The sequence below is a fragment of the Physeter macrocephalus genome, chromosome 2 (genome assembly GCF_002837175.3).
Source record: "Physeter macrocephalus isolate SW-GA chromosome 2, ASM283717v5, whole genome shotgun sequence".
In the NCBI taxonomy this organism is placed as follows: Eukaryota; Metazoa; Chordata; class Mammalia; order Artiodactyla; family Physeteridae; genus Physeter; species Physeter macrocephalus.
The window spans coordinates 95,574,789-95,594,663 of record NC_041215.1 but is presented as its reverse complement, the minus strand read 5'-3'; the positions used below and the strand labels follow the sequence as shown (position 1 = coordinate 95,594,663).

Here is a 19,875-nt window from a genome sequence, read left to right as displayed (position 1 = left end):
TGTGCTCCGCAACGGGAGAGGCCACAACAGTGAGAGGCCCGCATAACGCAAAAAAAAAAAAAAAGATTTATTTAGTTCATTATTTTCACACCCAATGTAGCTACAGATGGAGGTTCACCTTCCGTGGAGACATCTAATTTAGTTTAGTTTCCTTTAGTTTAGATTGGTTTTGGACGGCACAGTCGTTGGTAATTTCTACATATGGAAGAAAAAAAATGCTATTCCCTTCTCGTGGCAGTTTTTCAGAAATCAGATATTTGTTACAGGTGGTTATTTGCTTTAGAGATTTTTTTTTTCTTTCCTTTTTGGCTTGTAGCAAGGAATTCCAAGCTGGTGAAGATGGGATACAGGTTTTTTTCTACAAAGATTTGTTATGACAACTCTCATAATCTCCAGATCTCCAAAGAGGTATACTAGTCTGAAATTTGGGGGGCGAAACTAAATACAAAACTATTGCTCCAACCAGTTAAGTCTGCATCTGGTTGCTTCGTTCTTTTAAGATCAAGCTGATGAATGAGAGGGGAGAGAAAGGAGCTGTTTGGGTTCATGTCTTCCAAAATACTCACGTTCATCCATCTTGCCAAATTGGGTAGTATTTGCCTTGGTTCTCCTCTTCCTCCCTCTTCCATTTCTCTTTCTTTTTGGGGGAACCCCCAGGAGATAATGTAACTGTGAGTAGAATGATCAGGGCTTGGAAATACTGCTTTAAAACTGAGAAGGCACACTAGTAGCATTCACACCTGCAGATGTGTGTTATTTGGTTAGAACAGTGTAAGTCCACACTGTGTATCGTGAGGTGTACCTGTGTGTGCGGGGGGAGGGCTTACACTTATTTGAATTATGCCAACAATTGAAATGCAAGAGATTTTTTCCTTAAAAATCGAGATTTGCAGCTTCTCCTGAAAGACTTTCCAGAGAAAAAAGATTTTCAGGTATCTGTTAGAAAGGTTCTCCACAAGCCCATTATCTTCCTGCCCTAGGAGGCCTTTGAGTTCACAGCCCCGGATTTATGGCGGCCATTCCTTTTTTTCTTTAAATTGAAGTACATTGATTTACAATGTTGTGTTAATTTCTGTTGTACAACAAAGTGATTCAGTTATACGTATATATACATTCTTTTAAAAAATTCTTTTCCATTACAGTTTCTCACAGGATATTGACTATAGTTCCCTGTGCTATACAGTAGGACTCTGTTTATCCATTCGATATATAATGGTTTGCGTCTGCTAACCCCAAATTGCCAATCCATCTCTCTCGCACCTGCAGGGCCATTCTTCATTGGTTGGCTTTCTGTTAATATACAGACCACTGGGGCTTGTGTTGAACTCCCAAAGGGTCCTATCAAAATATTCATCCGCAGCCCTATCAGCTCCATGTCACTAAACTACTCTGTTCCCTCCAACCATAATAAGAAATTTCATGCTTTCCCTTTGCACTCTTTTTTTCCCTAGTAGCCCAGGAAAGAAATGCTCATGGTTCAGAGATGACGCACCTTCAAACATCTCCACCTACGTCTCCCCAGAGTGGCTCTCACACTGAACCATCTCGGTCAGATGTCCGGAGGTAATTATACTGTGACTACTTAGAAGGAAGGTCCCAAAGCTCCCACCCAGAGCCTCAGATGCCCACAACAACCTTAAAATTAGAAAAAGCGGGCTTCCCTGGTGGCGCAGTGGTTGGGAGTCCGCCTGCCGATGCAGGGAACACGGGTTCGTGCCCCGGTCCGGGAAGATCCCACATGCCGCGGAGCGGCTGGGCCCGTGAGCCATGGCCGCTGAGCCTGTGCGTCCGGAGCCTGTAAAAAGATAAAGCATCCTTTCCTCTGACTAGATGAGCCCCAGCACTGAGACTCATATCTTGGAAATTAAAACAGTGTAGATTTCAGTCCTCACCTATCTTCCCACCCGGTTCCCCTTGTGCAGTGAACAAACTGAACAGCTATTCTCAGAGGCCCTGGTACCAGCTAACTTTGTTTATCATGGCTCTTCCATAGCGTCTTTTTGTTCAGGTTATTTTCTTCGTTGTCCAGAAGGATACCAATCTAAGTCCTGCATCAGCGCCTTACGTCTTTAGGCAGGCTGAGCATCACTGTCCCTCCCGTGCCTGAATACATTTCTTTCATCCTTCACTTTTTCTTGCTAACCATGTCTCCTGGATTTTCTGGCTACTTCAGTTCATTTTGGTCTTTAACTCTTCTGAATTCCTGTGGCATTCATGCCTAGTATTTTAGGTCAACTGAGAATTTATTAGTCTCATTTATGCTTATTTTGTCTTCCCTGTCAATTTGATATCTCCTCCTGGAGATCTCTCCCTAAATCATTCTCATTCTGATGAGCACAGTGTAGGAGTTTAGTAAATATTTCACACTGAAGTGAGTGGATTTCCAAACAAGTATACAGCTCCAGCACCTAAAACAGTCTATGGGGACTTCTGCTTTGGACATGATGAATTAATAGGGATTAAGTTTGCCAGATAAAATCCAAGAAGCCCCATTAAATTTGAATTTCAGATATAATTATACTATAAGTATGGGTTATGATAAAAAGTATTTGTTGTTGGTCGGAGATTCAGATTTAACTGAGAGTCTTGCCTTGCTGAGTTTTGGCAAGATCTGGCAAATCTGGCAAATCTTCCAGGGGTGGATTTACCCTCCTGCCTTAAACAACATTGAAAAAAACTGAAAAATATATGAAACAATGGTTTTCAGACATTGGTGAACAGGCAGCGCAAGAGAATGATCCCTGAGAGAAGTGAAGAAATGAGGCAATTTTTATGATTGCCCTAGCTTACTTTTTGGAAGAAGTTTCCAGGCAGCTGCACAGTAAGAGGGAACTCAGAGCCTGGCTTGCTGAAGTTGAGAGCTTGGGGAGGCCAAGTTGGCTAGAATCTACCGGACAGAGCACCAGAAAGGAGACTGCAGAAGGCTCCCCTTGATTCTTCAGCTGAGTACTGATCACTACCTGTGTGTGAAGGAACTACCCAAAGTTGGGGGGAAAACCACTAGAAAGGAGAGGTGGGACAATTTCTGGAGTTCACACAGGGCTAGGCATAGTTCATATTCCCAACAGCCAGAATGGAACAAGCCCATAATACACGACAAAGGCAGAAATTGGCAAACTGGATAAAAGAGCAAGATCCAATTATAGGCTACCCACAAGAAACCAGCTTCAAATATAAATAAATTAATTAATTAAAAGTAAAATATTAGGGAAATAATATGCCATGCTAACATGAATCAAAGAAAATGGCTATATAAATATAAGACAAATAGACTTCAGAGCAAAAAACATTATCATGGTTAAAGAGGGATTTCATAATGATAAAGGGGGAAAGCATCAAGAGGACAAAATAATCCTAAATGTTTGTCACTTAATAGTAGTGCTTCTAGGGCTTCCCTGGTGGCGCAGTGGTTGAGAGTCCGCCTGCCCATGCAGGGAACACGGGTTCGTGCCCCGGCCCGGGAGGATCCCACGTGCCGCGGAGCGGCTGGGCCCGTGAGCCATGGCCGCTGAGCCTGCGCGTCCGGAGCCTGCGCTCCGCAACGGGGGAGGCCACAACAGTGAGAGGCCCGCTTAACGCAAAAAAAAAAAAAAAAAAAAAAATAGTAGTGCTTCTAAATACATGAAACAAAAGACAGAACAGAACTGGAAGGAGAAATACACAAATGCAGAATTATAGCTGAAGATTTCAATACTCCTCTGATAATAACAGTTTGAATAAATAGGTAGAAAATCAGAAATGATATAGAAGACTTGAACAATACTATAAAAATACTAATAAAACAATACTAATAAAGTTAAAATAATTCAAATAACTAAAAAGTATAATCTCTAACCACAATGGAATTAAATTCAAAACAGATAACAGAAAGATATCTGGAAAATCTCCACATATTTGGAAACTAAATGACACACTTCTTAAAAAAAACCCATATGTCAAAGAAAGAATCATAAGGAAAATTAGAAAGTATTTTCAACAGAATGAATGAAAATTAAAATACAGTAGATCAAAATTTGTGGGATGTAGCTAAAGCAGTGGTAAAGGGGCAATATGTACATGCTTATATTAGAAAAGAAAGGTCCAATCAATGATCTAAGCATCCACCTTAAGACACATGAAAAAAGCAAACTGAAACCAAAGTAAGCAGAAGAACGGAAATAATAAAAGCAAGAGCAGGGATTAATAAAATAACAGAAAACCAGAGAAACCAATGAAACCAAAAGCTTGTTCTTTGAGATGATCAATAAAATTGATAATCTTCTAGTCAGATTGTCTTGGAAAAAAGAAAGAATTATTGGTATCAGGACTGAGAGAGGTGACATTACTACAGATTCTACAGATGTTAAAAAGAGCAAAAAAGGAACATGAACAACTTTATGTCTATAAATATAACAATTTAATTAAAATGGATACAGTTTTTAAATTGAAGTATAGTTGATTTCTAATATTGTGTTAGTTTCAGGTATACAGTAAAGTGATTTGGATATATATATATATATAAAACCAAAAGAATTTTTAAAATATATATTTTATATATAAATAAATATTATATAAAAATATATTTCCATTATAATTTAGTACAAGATACTGAGTATAGTTCCCTGTGCTACACAGTAAAACCTTGTTGTTTATCTATTTGACATATGGTAGTGTGCATCTGTTAATCCCATACTCCCAATTTATCCCTCTCCCCCTTCTGCTTTGGTAACCATAAATTTGTTTTCTATGTCTGAGTCTGTTTCTGTTTTGTAAATAAATTCATTTGTACTATTTTTAGATTCCACATGTAAGTGATATATAATATTTGTCTTTCTCTGCTGACTTGCTTCACTTAGTATGATAATCTCTAGGTCCATCCATGTTGCTGCAAGTGGCATTATTTCATTCTTTTTTATGGCTGAGTAGTATTCCATTGTATATATGTACCACGCCTTCTTTATCCATTCATCTGTCGAAGGACATTTAGGTTGTCTCCATGTCTTGGCCATTGTAAATAGTGCTGTAATGAATATAGGGGTGCATGTGTCTTTTTGAATTATGGTTTTCTCTGGGTATATGTCCAAGAGTGGGATTGCTGGATCATATGGTAACTCTATTTTTAGTTTTTTAAGGAAACTCTGTATAGTTTTCCATAGTGGCTGTACCAATTTTCATTCCCACCAACAGTGTCGGAGGGTTCCCTTTTCTCCACACTCTCTCCAGCACTTATTATTTTTAGACTTTTTAATGATGGCCATTCTGACCTGTGTAAGGGGATACCTAATTGTAGTTTTGATTTGCATTTCTCTAATAGTTAGTAATGATGAGCATCTTTTCATGTGCCCTGTTGGCCCTCTGTAAGTCTTCTTTGGAGAAATGTCTATTTAGGTCTTCTGCTCCTTTTTTGATTGGGTTGTTTCTTTTGTTGTTATTGAGTTGTATGAGCTGTTTGTATATTTTGGAAATTAAGCTCTTGTAGGTCGCATTGCTGGCAAATGTTTTCTCCCAGTCTGTAGGTTGTCTTTCCATTTTGTTTATGGTTTCCTTTGCTTTGCAAAAGCTTATAAGTTTGATTAGGAAAGTTTAGCAAGGTCACAGAATGCAATGTTAATATACTAAAGTTAATTGCAATGAACAAGTAGAAGTTGAATTTTTAAAAAAAACCATTTATAATCACACCAAAAAAGAAGCAATTTGGCATAAATCTAACAAAAATGTATAGGATTTATATACAAAACACTAATGAAAGAAATCAAAGGCTTAAATAAATGGAAAGCTATACCACACTTTAAAAAATACTCTTCATTTCCTTCAGTAGTACCACAACAAAAACCATGTCGGTCATTCATGAAGCCTGGAAGGGATGAAGGAGGTGGGCAACAGAGACAAAAAATAACTTGATATAGATCATTAGACATGGGTCATTAGACCCCACTACTCAAAACTTTCCACTGACCCCCATTTTGAGGCAAGTTTTGTGCCATGTTTTGTTTTCTCTCCCATTCTTTCCCCATCTTCAACTTCCTCTATCTTCCTGTATCTTCCTCTTTCCCTTCCTTTCTTTTTTTCTCTCCTGCTTCATTCTACCAATTTCTATTTATGTCTTTAAGTGTAGTCCTTTAGCTGTTTTTTTTTCACTTTTTCTACCACCCCAAACACCTTAACCAGTCTTTTCCTAAGTAAAGATCGTGCTCTCCCCAAAATATCTGAAAGAGAGAATGAGAGAGAGAGAAATTGAAACATAACCTCCTCTTCCCTCTTCAACTTGGTTTTCAGATAGAATTGATGTACATTAAATCATTATATTAATTTATATAACGATTAATAATTGTATAAATGTGAGATATTATTATACACTTTTCACGTGTAGTGAGAACCTTGGTAGGAATTAAGGGACTCGACAAGAAAAGTCATCAGAAAGAGCCCTTCTCAGGACAGACTATGATAATAGAGCCCTTCATTAGCTCTTCTCTCTGTTTAGTAAACATTCCTTGAATACCTACTCTATGCCAGGCACTGAGCTGGACACTGAAACACAAAGAAAAATAACATTTAGTCCTGACCCCCTAAATATTCTGTCTAGAGAAAGAATTGTATATGAAAAATACATAAAATAGAAAAGGGTGGTTAAGGGCTATTTAACTGGCCACACAAGCAGAATTTTTTTTTTTTTGGAAGAGTCTACAATTCAAATATCCTAGCCTGGAGCTTCCCTGGTGGCACAGTGGTTGAGAATCCACCTGCCAATGCAGCGGACACAGGTTTGAGCCCTGGTACGGGAAGATCCCACATGCCGCGGAGCAACTAAGCCCGTGCGCCACAACTACTGAGCCTGTGCTCTAGAGCCAGCGAGCCACAACTACTGAGCCCGTGTGCCACAACTACTGAAGCCCTGTGCACCTGAGCCCGTGCTCCACAAAAGAAGCCACCACAATGAGAAGCCCGCACACCACAACAGAAAGTAGCCCCTGCTCACCACAACTACAGAAAGCCCACGCGCAGCAATGAAGACTCAATGCAGCCAAAAATAAATAAATAAAATAGATACAACATTAAACAAATTAAAAGAAAAAATGTTAAAAAAAAATAACTTAGCCTGCTGTCAAACTTCATTTTCTAATTTGTGGCTCTGCAGAAACAGTCACCTCATGTACAGTATAAACAAGATGCTGTAGAAGCACGTAATTTGCTAAATGTTTTGGAACTCTGTTGGCAATGTGTCTACCGTCATGATACATCAAGGACTTTTAAATGCATGGCTAATTGTCCATATGCTCCACAGAAACGCTGGAGAATCAGAGTACGTGCATCATCTCTAACCAATAGACTAGGTAATGAGCCTCTCTATTTTTGAATTTGTGTTTAGATCCTTAAATTTACCTCTTCCATAGCTCTCTGAGCAATTTATTCCTTTTATTATCAGAGCAGATAAGATTTTTAGTAAAGCTGAATGCTTTCAAGTGCTCTTTCTGGAGTCAGACAGGCCTGTGTTTGAATCCTAAATCTTCCCCCTACCATCGGATTAACATTGACCAAATCCTCTAGCTTCATTAAGCCAGGTCTCCTTGTCTGTTACTTGGATATAAGAATGATACTTAGTCCTGGGGTGTATTGTGAGGATTAGGTAAAACAATGCATGTGAAGTTCTCAGCACCTTGCCCACCTTGGAGTTAAAGCTGAAAAAGTGCTCTTAGGGGAAAGTGCTATTACAAAGGCCCATTTGTAAGTTGCAATGCTGCCGAGTGGGCAGTAGAGGGAGCACTGACATTGGGAACTGGACTTGAGAACTCTAACTTAAGATAGGTAGTAAGCCCCTGTACAAGACATTGTTTAGGTGGAGCTTGAGTGACCTATACACAGATGAGCTACTAAGACCCACACCAGACTACCTTGTCCCAACAATCCTGCTGTACCACTCATTTGATATCAGCTACCTCGGAATCTGGTGTATATTTCTGTATGTATTGATAACGTGTTCTGTCATTCCAGCATCCAACTCTAACTCACCCCCGTTCCCTTGGGACACACAAGAGAGGAAGCTTGGACAGGAGAGTTAAGGTGCCACTACAAAAATAAAAACAAAACAAACAAATGTTGATATTCTTTGTATAAGAATTGGGAGAACGTGGAGCTGGCTTACACCCTGCGGAAGGGAGAGTGATACCCCTTCTCTTCCGGTCTCACTGCTTCCAAAATAAGCAGCTCTACTTAGCACAGCAGAGGAAGCAGTCAGAAGAATTGACTGAATCCTCTCTGCCTCCAGTTTACAGGTGTGAACCTGCTTATCTCACTTTAACTCTCTTCATCTCATCTCCATTCGAAACCCCGTCTGGACAACGATGGGGAAGGGAAGATGGAGGGTTAACCTAGTGACCTCCAAAGTTTCTTACAACCTGGTTATGTTTATTATTCTATTAGCAATAGCTACTGAGCATTTTTCCTTATCTCATTCCTGACATTAGATCTTTGAATCTTCCCAGCAATTTCGTGTGAGCTATAGTATCCCCATTGTTACAGGGAGTTTGGGATTCAGAGGTTAGGTAGCTTAACCAGCTTGGTACTGCTAGAAAGTGACAAAATCAGAACTAGAATCTATTTTTCTGAAAGTCTATAATCTGGTATTTCCTTCTTAAAATGAGGCAAAAAAAAATTAGTGGTAGGGCTTATAACGAGGGCAATTAGGGGACCATTTAAAGGCAAGAGAGAAATCTCTGAAGGCCTTTGAGCTTGGGAAACTTTATGGGGATTGCACTTTAGAGTGTTTTTGTTTGTTTTGCTTTGGATTCTTTTGGGGGATATTTTTGGTTTGGGGGTTTTTTTGTTTGGTTTCGTTTTTTGGGTTTTTGTTTTGTTTTGTTTTGTTTGTTTTCTGTTTTCTGGCTCTGAGCCACTGATGAGGCCAAGGCCAGTGTAGGGTCAAAAAATTGGGAACCTAGCTTTTTAGACTTGATTCTAAGAAAGAGAAGCAAAGTGGATATAGAGATACCCTTTCTTAGAAGCCTGGCTTAGTTCATGAAATAGGAGAGGAAACAGAGGTTAAGCATATGTTTAAACCAAGAAAAAGTGTTCATTTGGGTGGAGATTCCCTCATGATCTATACCTCTGGGTGACTGACTACCGTGGACAGGAGATGGTGGATGGAGCAGGGGTTCTGAAAGGGTTGTCTAAGGACCCCTGAGGATAGTCCCCCAGGTCTTTTCAGGGGGTCCGCCAGGGTAAAACGATTCTTATAATAATACTGTTTTGCCTTTTCATTCTGTTGACATTTGCACTGATGGCACCAAAGCAATGATGGGTAACGTTGATGCCTTAGCATGAACCAAGGCAATGGTGCCAAATTATCCTATAGCAGTCATTTCATTCTTCACCACCACACAATTAAAATTTTCTAAATGCCAGTTTGAGTTAAGAATTTTCAGTGAAGCAGGAAAACGTATTAATTGTATTAGATCTCAGACCTTGAATCCATGTCTCTTAATATTCTGTGTGATGAAATGGCACCTACACATATTAATATATGATGGCCATTTCAAGGAAAAGCACTTGTGTGACTGTTTGAGTTGCCCGCCCACTGTCCTGGCCACTTTTACTTGAAAGAATGACTGACAAACTATGGCTATACGGACGTGGGAATTTGGAAGACATTGTCCTGAAAACGAACAAAGTGAGACTGTCACTTCAAGGAAAACAATTGGCAATATCTGTTGCCAATAACAAAATTGGAGCTTTTAAGCAAACGCTAGAATTTGGGAAACTTGTATCTGTCATCATGAGTTTAACAGCTTTCAAATACTTAAAATATTTTTCTAATGAGATCAGTGGTGATATTAACTAATGTGATTTTCTGATATTGTATGATGAAGTGTGTCAGCATTTGGAAGAGCTGCATAATTCAGTGAGCCAATATTTTCCAAATGGACAGTGTGTAATATTACAAAATTATTAGTGGGTGAGGATTCAATTCAAAATACAAGGTATACCAATGGATTTTAATGTAACAGTATATATAAAGTTCGCTGATAGGGTTTCACATTCCACAATACAACTAACTCTTAAGGAACTACCACTTTTTGAGTTTTGGTGTGGTATCAAAGAAGAATATCCACATTATCTGAACAGGCTGCTAAAATGCTCTTCCCTTTTCCGATTACATATCTGTGTGAGTCCAGACTTTCTTCAAATACTTCAACCAAAACAATATTTTGCAATAAATTAAATGTAGAAGCAGATATAAGAATCCAGCTGTCTTCTCTCAAAGCAGACATTAAAGAGATTTTTTTAAAAATGTAAATCAGTGCCACTCTTCTGTTTTTTTGTGTCTATGTTGGAGAATATGCTTGTTTTCCATTTTTAAAATGTTTAGCACATAATGGGTTTATGACTATAATTTTCGATGAATAGATGTTTTAATTTTTCTCAGATTTAATTTTAAGTACAATAAATTAAAAAATGAATACAGAATAGAAATACACACAAATTCTTTGGGCTTGTCAACAATTTTTAAGAGTATAAAGTTGTCTTGAGACCAAACAGTTTGAGAACTGCTAGGAGCGTCCCAAGGTGAGGTCCTTAAAAGGAAGAAGGGAACAAACTCTCTGCTTCGTACAGCAGTCACTCAACAGTTGAATATAATGATGATAAAGACCTGCAAAACCAATATGACTAATACTATAAGGCAGGAAGTGAAAAGTGTTAAGTGAGTGGGCTAGGTCTCCACTGTCCAGTATGGTAGCCACTAGCCACATGTGGCTACTAAGCACTTGAAATGTGGCTAGTCCTAACTGAGATATCCTTGAAGTGCCAAATACACACCAGACTTCACAGATTTAGTATGAAATAAGTTTTTTATATTTTATTTATTTTATTTATTTTATTTTTTTTGTGGTACGCGGGCCTCTCCCGTTGCGGACCACAGGCTCCGGACGCGCAGGCTCAGCGGCCATGGTTCACGGGCCCAGCCACTCTGCGTGCGGCATATGGGATCTTCCCAGACCAGGGCACGAACTCGTGTCCTCTGCATCGGCAGGCGGATTCTCAACCACTGCGCCACCAGGGAAGCCCTGAAATAAGTTTTTTAAATTGAAGTATAGTTTATTTACAATGTTGTGTTCGTTTCTGGTGTACAGCAAGGCGATTCAGTTATACATGTATATATACATATTCTTTTTCATATTCTTTCCTATTATGGTTTATTATAGGATATTGAATATAGTTCACTGTGCTATACAGTAGGAACTTATTGTTAATCTATGGAATGCTCTTCTCATTAATAACTTTTAAAATTGATTATATGCTGAAATGTTAATATTCTGTATTTTTAATGTGGCTACTAGAAACAAACATATGTGGCTTGCATTTTTTTTCTCTTGGACTGCACTAGTTTGGACGGGAAGTACGATGAGATTTCAGGCAGGGAAAAGTTGCTTATGGGTTGGGGTCATCAGTGAAATCACTGAGAAGGAGAGGATTTCAATAAGTAGACAAGTCGGGGGAAGAAACTGCAGTTGAAGGGAGCATCAGAACTGAAATATGAGAGGTTCACCTAGGGAGCAGAGAAGACTGGTCTTCATCAGATCATAGGCTTTTGTTGTGGGGCGGGGGGAGAAAAGTTTCCAGGAGAGGTTAGGACCAAGTTGTACAGAACTTGAGTGCCTTGAATCTGGACTTTTTCCTATAGGCAGTGGCCTCTTCCCCAGAAGAAACCCAGGCTTTGCCCCGTAGCTTACGGAACAGCTCAAATGAGACACTTTCTTCAGGTGGGGACAGAGCAAGCATAAGCTCCTGGAAACCGCCCAGTGAGCAAGCAGCCAGGACCATCTCTACCTGACCAGTGAATTTAGAGGGTTGACTTTGAATTTAGATGCGTGACTTTGGGGTTGATTGACTTATTTTTTGTGCGTGAGGGAGAGGGGTAGTAAATTTAATCACATGATAATAATGTGTCCTGAAAGAGGAGGAGGATCCTGTGCGATACTGGTCTGGACGATGGTGAAGCAAGGCCTTTGACCTTGGCAGACGGCTCTAGGCATGTGCATAAGCAGATTGAGTCATTCTTTCTACCTCCTTTTGTCTATCTTCCTTTATTTCGGTCTTTATTTTCCTGAACTTTTGTAGAACTCTTACTGTGTGTCAGGATGTTAACATCTGGCTCCGAAGAGATGAAAGGAAAAGAGCACTAAGGAGGGAGTTGAAACCCCCAGACTCTTATCCAGACTCTGCAGCTAAGTCATTGAGTAACTCTGGTCACCTCTCTGGGCCTCAGTCTTTTCAGATATGAAAGAGGAATCAGAACCAGACGAAGCCAAGGCTCCCTCCAGCTCTGTCATTCTAGGACCAGCCCATGTCACAATGGGAGAAGGGCACCAGGTGTGGGGAGGGAAGGACCCGGGCCCCGGGCTGAGAGAGCCACTGGGCTAGTAAGGGCAGGTGTCCACCTGCACAGGAGCTGGCCCAAACCTATGGGTGAGGTTGTCCTCCTCCTGGCGAACAGACCCTGCTGGAATCCGCGCACAGTGAAGTCTTCGATTTGCTGGTTTCATCCTGGCGAAGTACCCCTTTCATCCCAGGGGCTGGCTCTTACCAAGATGAGGGGAGTCTGTAAAGAGGAGGCTGGGAAGCCAGGAATTTAGCTCCAGGCAAGTAAGTCTGCAGGGGGTCTCAGATGGTCTGGGGAAACCGGAAGAAAATGAGTGTGTGTTACCCTCTCCCACGCCCCTCTTCCTGACACCCACGGGCCACAGGCAGCGGCCGGAGTGATTGATGGGGATGAGGAAAGGGCGCCCTGCGTAGCGGCTTCAGACAGACTGTTTCTGGTCTTTAGCTTTTCTAGAAGAGAGAGTGGGTGGGAACGACCCAAGTAAAGTCCCAGAGACTCTCAACGCTGACGCACAGGAAAGCCTCAAGTGGGAGGAGCAATGCAAATCCCCTACTGACGATGGTGTCAGCGGCTGGGTTCTGGGGAGCTTGAAGGGCGATTCTGACTTTGGACTTGAGCACCGCCTGGGACCCGGGCTGAGAGAGCCAGGTAAGGAGGCAGACCACACCCTGGCGTTGCTTCTCCGGAGCAGCGCGGGCCAGGAAATGCTTCTGCAGGACGCTGCGGAGCCTTAGCTGTTCCCTTGCTGTTTTGACAGTTACTTCACGTTAACCTAGCTGAGGATGGGTAGTTTTAGAGAGAAGCGATCGACTCCACGATTCAAAGGTGCGCCGTGGCGGGTCTCTCGGCGAGACTCGGGCGCGCTGCCCTCGAGAATGTGAACGGTGGGAGGGATCGTTGCGGCTGCTGCGGAGGTGTGTCCTCGCGAAGGGCGGAGTGGGCGCCCCCTGCACTTTCTTAGCCGTCTTCTCTCAACTGTAATGTCTGACGTTAGATTGCGTGCCTCGGTTTCAGCAGACAGCCCCGCAGCTGAGGTAACTAGTGACTGAGGCTTTGAGGAGAGCAGTGATATTTTAGCGCAGGTCGCCTCCTTTGCATGCTGCGGCTCATCTCAGAACCAAAGCGGCACCATTAGCTGCCAGGCCGTGGGACAAAATGCCCGTTTTTAGGGATCTTCTAGGACCAGGCATTTAAAAGAGACTAGGCAGGCACTCCGTTTTCAAAAGAAATGCTCCATAGTTTTCTTGGGATGGGAGAATTAGCCCGTAGAGAGTGAAAGACGTTTTAGAATCCTTTAAAGGCATTTCTAGAAGCTGCAACAGAAAAGAATGTCCTAAGACTGTGAACCTATCTTTTCCCTTTTCAGCGTTGAGTTCAGCTCTCTGGAGGATGGACTCAGGTCCTAGGAGTGATCTCTCTAACTTTAGGATGGGTTCAGTCCACTTAATTCTTAGTTAGAAAACAGATTTTCGTCCAAATCATAGCAAGGGTTTAACAATAGTAGCAATTACAATTGTAATGCTATTTTCAGCACCTGTTCTCTTGTCATTAACTAGAATAAATTGATAGAGCAGGGCAATGGCAATAGTAACATGGGAACAAATGTTCCAATTTTGGGTGGGATATGGTTACGCCCAGCATCTAGAAAGACAACCATGTCTGGTGTCAGGAGACCTCAGGTTGATCCTTAGGAGCTGCGCATATTGGGCAAGAGTCGTTTCGCCTATGTGTCCCTCAGATTTTTTACATTTTAAAGCTGGGGTAATACTATCCACCTGTGCTATTCATAGCATCAAGAGTGCCACTCATTCTTCTCTTAATGAGCACTTATTGAGCACTTACAACACACCTAGGATTTTATGTGTAAATATAAAGTGATAGGAAAGTGAAACATTTCTTTTTCCAGTTTCTTTCTTTAAGCAAAACATTGGCAATAATCTTTTTCTAATACATTTAGATCAGGGAAAAGGTGCCCCCAAATGGTTGCATTTGAAACCTGAGGAATATGTATATGAAATATATGAAATTTATTATCATGATGTTCTGTAGGCAAAAGTAAATCTTAACTTACCTACAAGATAGGTTGAAATACTATCGTGATTGATCACATAAGTTTTTTCGGTTTGATCTAGAATTACTGACAAAACAATAAAAAATTTGACTGTGAAAAAAGTAAAATACTGTAATTTCAAGGAGAGATGTCATATTAATTTCCCTGAGTTAAGAAATATGACTAAAGCTTCTAAACTGGACAGAGTAGGGTTATGTTGGGGAAACACATACTTTTGTTTTATGACAGGCTGCTAACTATGTATCAAGTGTGGTTTCTTCTCAAGTATCTTGAGGGTTTAACTACTGTCCAATGCACATCAGAGACTAATTAAAAGTAGACTTTAACAGCTTTGCCCAGCCATAGCGGATCATTACAGAGAGAAAGAAAACTATTTATTTGTCCAGAGGTATTTTGAACTGAAAAGTTTAGAGCCCACGAAAGTGTATACATGAAACTCTTCATAAAGATAAGTCTGAGTAAGACTAGAAGTCTTGGAACATAAGGCTGACTCTAGAAGCCAGACAAATCTGAAATAAAGAAAAAAGGATTAGGCAGTTTTATATAAAAGAAGCTTTTATTGGGTGTTCCTCACACATAAAGCCTTAAGAGGGTCTTAGGAGGTATAGTTGAGTATGTTATTTGCCTTCAAGTTGCTCAAAGCCTAATACTGTAGAGGCAGCAAGGGATAGGGAAGGAGCTTGTTGAGAATACACATCTGTGTACACAGGTGTGGGGTAGGGTGAGGGGTGTTGAGCGGGAGTGAAAGCTTTCTAGAGAAGGCAGAACCAGAGCTTCTGTTAGAACAAAGAAGGACGTGGCTTGGGGGCCGAGAAAGAATCCTGTTTCCTTCACTAGTGATGACGTAGGAAAAAGCTCAGAATTATATTATCTTTGGATTGAAAACGTTTTAGCATTTCTGTTTTCTTTAATTGGGTGACTATAAGAGAAGAGAAATTTTTTTTCTCCAGTTACTTGATAGACAACGTTGTCTTTGTCTGAAATCCAAGAAAAAAAGAAAGCATGTACCATAGTTATTAATTAATGTTATTTTTAAACTCTAATTTTCCCTCTTCTTTGTAGTATGACTCAGTGGAATCAAGTCCAACAGTTAGAAATAAAATTTTTGGAGCAAGTTGATCAATTCTATGATGACAACTTTCCTATGGAAATTCGGCATCTGTTGGCCCAGTGGATTGAAAATCAAGACTGGTAGGATCAAACATTATTGTATTTTCCCTAGAGGTTGATGCACAAATGTTTTATGCTCTATCCACATGGATTTATTCTATGGTCCACTTTTGACTCAGTTGGTACATTCTTATCAGGTAAAGAACTTTCTTTGAGGATTTGGAAAGCTTCCTTAACAGAGGAGAATCATTGTCCTTTCTGGTTTCATCCACTGTAGATGAGAACTTAATGGTTCTAGTGCTTTGTTTTTTATAAGCTAAACTCCCAACGATTTCTAAGTATTAAAAAGACAAGAAGTAAATCTATTGTTTATATCAATTCTCTATCACAGACTCAATATAAATATTTTTCTTAACATGTTTTACAAACATGTTTTAAAGCTCTTTTCACCTTGTACAATTAAAAACATTTTTTGCTTTAAATAGTTGTCTTAAAATTTTTCTTGTGATAAAATATACATAACATAAAATTTACCATTTTAACCATTTGTTAGGTATACAGTTTAGTGGCATTAAGTATATTCACACTGTTGTGTATCCATCTCCAGAACTTTTTCATCTTCCCAAACTGAAACTGTGTACTTGTTAAATAATAACTCCTCATTCTCTCCACCCCGGACCCTGGCAACCATTATTCTGTTTTCTGTCTCTGAATTCGACTAATCCAGGTACTTCATATAAGTGTAATCACACAATATTCGTTATTTTGTGACTGACATTTTACTTAGCATATTCTTTCAAGGTTCATTCATATGAGTAGCACGTATCAGAATTTCCTTCCTTTTTAAGACTGAATAATATTCTATTGCATGTATCTACTACATTTTATTTATTCATCCATCCTTCAGTGAACATCTGAGTTGTTTCCACCTTTCAGCTATTGTGAATAAAGCTGATATAAATGTTGATGTCAAGTATCTACTCAAGTTCCTGCTTTCAGTTCTTTTAAGTATCTACCCAGAAGTGAAATTGTATATAATTTTTTGTTTTTAATTTGAGGAATCTCCATACTGTCTTCTACAGTGGCTGTACCATTTTCCATTGCCACCAGTAATATATAAGGGTTCCAGTTTTACATCCTCACCAAAACTTATTTTGTGTTTTCAATAATAGCCATCCTAATAGGTGTGAAGTGGTATCTCATGGTTTGATTTGCATTTCCTAAATGATTAGTGATGTTGAATATACTTTCATGTGTACAATTTAATTTTTAAAAACCAGTAAATGCTTATCACTGTGGGATATATTTATCACTTTAAAATGATTATCGTTAAAAAAAAAAGTAGACATTTTACTAAGTTGTTTCCTGCTGTGTAATAACACTTTTGTTTTTTAGGGAGGCAGCATCTAACAATGAAACCATGGCAACAATTCTTCTTCAAAACTTGTTAATACAACTGGATGAACAGTTAGGTCGCGTTTCCAAAGAGAAAAATCTGCTTTTAATACACAACCTAAAAAGAATTAGGAAAGTCCTTCAGGTGAGAATGCATTCTACTTTTTAAAAATATTTGGATTTACAAGTCCTAAATTTAGCAAAAAAAAAAAAAAAAAAAAAAGTAGCCTTATCTTAGTTCCAAACCAGATTTAAGAGGGAAAAAGCTGAATTCTCTTACTATTTTAAATTTTGTGCTCAATTTTATTTCATTACCCGATGTTTGTTTTTCACCAACTTTTGAATCTAAAATACACTACAAGTGGGAGGGTATGTGATTTACATGTGACTGTTTACTAGTTATGATCAAATTGCGAATGTGGAACAGGGATTTGAAAGATGCTAGGTTCATGGCTATCTCTCCGTCCTCCCTTGCCTTTGTCTCTTATGTAACAATTTAGAGTTGGTATTGTTCTCATTCATAGGTGGAGGCATTATGGTTTTATGTATCCTTCCAGATTTGGTTCAAACTTCACCTCCTTCAAAAGCATTCTGTGGTGCCCTGTAGCTTCCTATTCCAAAAGTTCACCCAGGCAAAGCCCATCTCTCTGTGTTCCCATAACACCTCCAGCACATCTGTACCATAGCATTTAGTATATTCTACATTCGTATTATTTCTATGTTTTTCTTCTCCCTCAAATTGTGGGTTACTTGAGGCAAGGATGTTATATCAGCTTTGAATTCCTAGTGTCCACCACACAGCTGGGCATATAGTAGGTGTGTAATATTCATTGATTAAAGGGATGAATGAATGAAGTAAGTGAAACAGAGATCTAAAGAATTAAGGGCAGACTAATAATGACCTAAACACAGAGATGCTTATGAAACAAACTCTGAACATGCACAACTCTAATATTTACTGAATGCCTATACAACGTATTAGAGAACATGAAATATACATATGTCGTTTCTGGGTGAGGCGTCTTTAGAATCTCACACTTACAATTAATGCGTTTTTACAAAAATTTTCCTAGACTATAATAGAAATGTGCTTGATGTTACTAACCCTTGTGAGAGAGACATAGGTATTAATTTTTTATTGTTGTTTGGATTGTTGTTTTTAATTGTTGTTATTGTTTTATTGTTGTTTGGATTGGATTTTTTTCATTGTTGTTTTACTGTTACCTTTGCCCTTGTAATCCCCTACAAATTTGCAAGACACTTGGCTGGGGGTAGGAAATGAACTTGTTGCCAACAAAACAGGATTTTTCACAGTGTAAAGCAAACTATCTATTCCAGAGGTAAGACATTTAGCCTTGGCTTCGTTAGTGCTCTAATCAATAAACCTAAAACAGGGGTTTGGCATACTGCTACCCGCAAGTCAGATGTGGTCGCTGCCTGTTCTTGTACGGTCCATGACTAAGAATGGCTTTTACATTAAGTGGTTGAAAAAGAATAAAAGTAAAATAAATAAGGGGCATGAAAATTATAGGAAATTCAAATTTCTGTATTTTAGTGGAATGCAGCTTGCTTAGTCACTTACGTATTGACTCTGGCTGCTTTTGCACTGCAGTGGCACCGTTGAGTAGTTGTGACAGAGACTGTATGGCTCCAAAGCCTAAAATAAAAATGTGTATATGTGTATTGTGTGTGTGTGCGCGCGCACGCGTGTGTGTGTCTGTATTAAGCATATTTATCTGGCCATTTATAGGAAAGGTTGCTGACCCTTGGTCTTTGCTAGAGGGACATGGGTGGGTAAAATAGGTGATGCATGGTCTTTGGAAATTCTGATTCTCAAAATGTGGCCTTGGGCAAGTCACTTAATTTTTCTAAATTCCTATATCTTTTCATGTAAATGAGGATGATTATTATCTACCTTTTGGGATTGTAAGAAAGACTGAAGCTTTTATTCTGACAAAAAAATAGGCTTTCAAAAAACGGACCTTTTTGTTGATAGGGAAAGTAGCAGGATCTTCTTAGTGTAAATCAAGCGTAAGTGTCCAGCCCATCATTTTTCTGAGTGGGGATAAGATTGTGAGGGAGCCCAAGAACCGGCGGTAATTCCCAGTCACATTTCAGCTCAAGCACAAACGTCTCTGCTTATGTCATGGGACTTCCAGCATCTTGTCTCTGTGGACCTTTTCCAATAAACTGCCCCAAGCTGCTCAACATTCTTGCCCCAGATAAATAGATCTACTCTTTGTTCCTGAGCACAGCCAGCTCACTCTTGAATGACTCTGGGCCTTTGTCCATGACAGTCTCATGGCCAGGAATGCTCTGCCATCTCTCTTCCTCCAGTCCAGCTCCCATTCATCCCTAGAGGAGCTGTGGAGGTCCCAGGGCAACAAGGAAGCCTTCACCAGTGCTTTACCCCTTATTCTCATTCCTCATGGAGCATGGGCTGCAAGATAAGCAGTATCTCATCTTTGCTGGATGTGTCTAAGCAGGTCACAGCTCTCTGAAGTTAAAAGTCTGAATTCCTGGGCTTCCCTGGTGGCGCAGTGGTTGAGAGTCCACCTGCCGATGCAGGGGACACGGGCTCGTGCCCTGGTCCGGGAACATCCCATATGTCGCGGAGTGGCTAGGCCCGTGAGCCATGGCCGCTGAGCCTGCGCGTCCGGAGCCTGTGCTCCGCAAGGGGAGAGGCCGCAACAGTGAGAGCCCCGCGTACCGCAAAAAAAAAAAAAAAGTCTGAGTTCCTTTTGTGACCTTCCTCTTCCCTCCAGTACCCAGCATGTTTCTACTACGAACTAGAGACTCCCAAAACAGTTTGATTGGTTAGGATATTTTGTCTTTATTTTTATTTATTTTTTTTGGCCGTGCTGTGAGGCTTGTGGGATCTTAGTTCCCCGACCAGGAATTGAACCCGTGCCCCCTGCAGTGGAAGCTCAGAGTCCTAACCACT

The 19,875-nt window shown here is 40.0% G+C and overlaps 1 protein-coding gene across 1 annotated transcript in view; it reads left to right on the top strand.

Annotated features, from left to right (window-relative positions):
- The first annotated feature begins 12,918 nt into the window (after positions 1-12,918).
- STAT4 (signal transducer and activator of transcription 4) overlaps positions 12,919-19,875 on the top strand; it is a 93,474-nt gene continuing 86,517 nt past the window's right edge. Inside the window, exons 1-3 of the mRNA XM_007114599.2 lie at positions 12,919-13,003; positions 15,489-15,617; positions 16,932-17,076. Coding sequence (XP_007114661.1) covers positions 15,490-15,617; positions 16,932-17,076 — 273 coding nt within the window. The 5' untranslated portion in view covers positions 12,919-13,003; position 15,489. The remainder of the gene's footprint in view (positions 13,004-15,488; positions 15,618-16,931; positions 17,077-19,875) is intronic.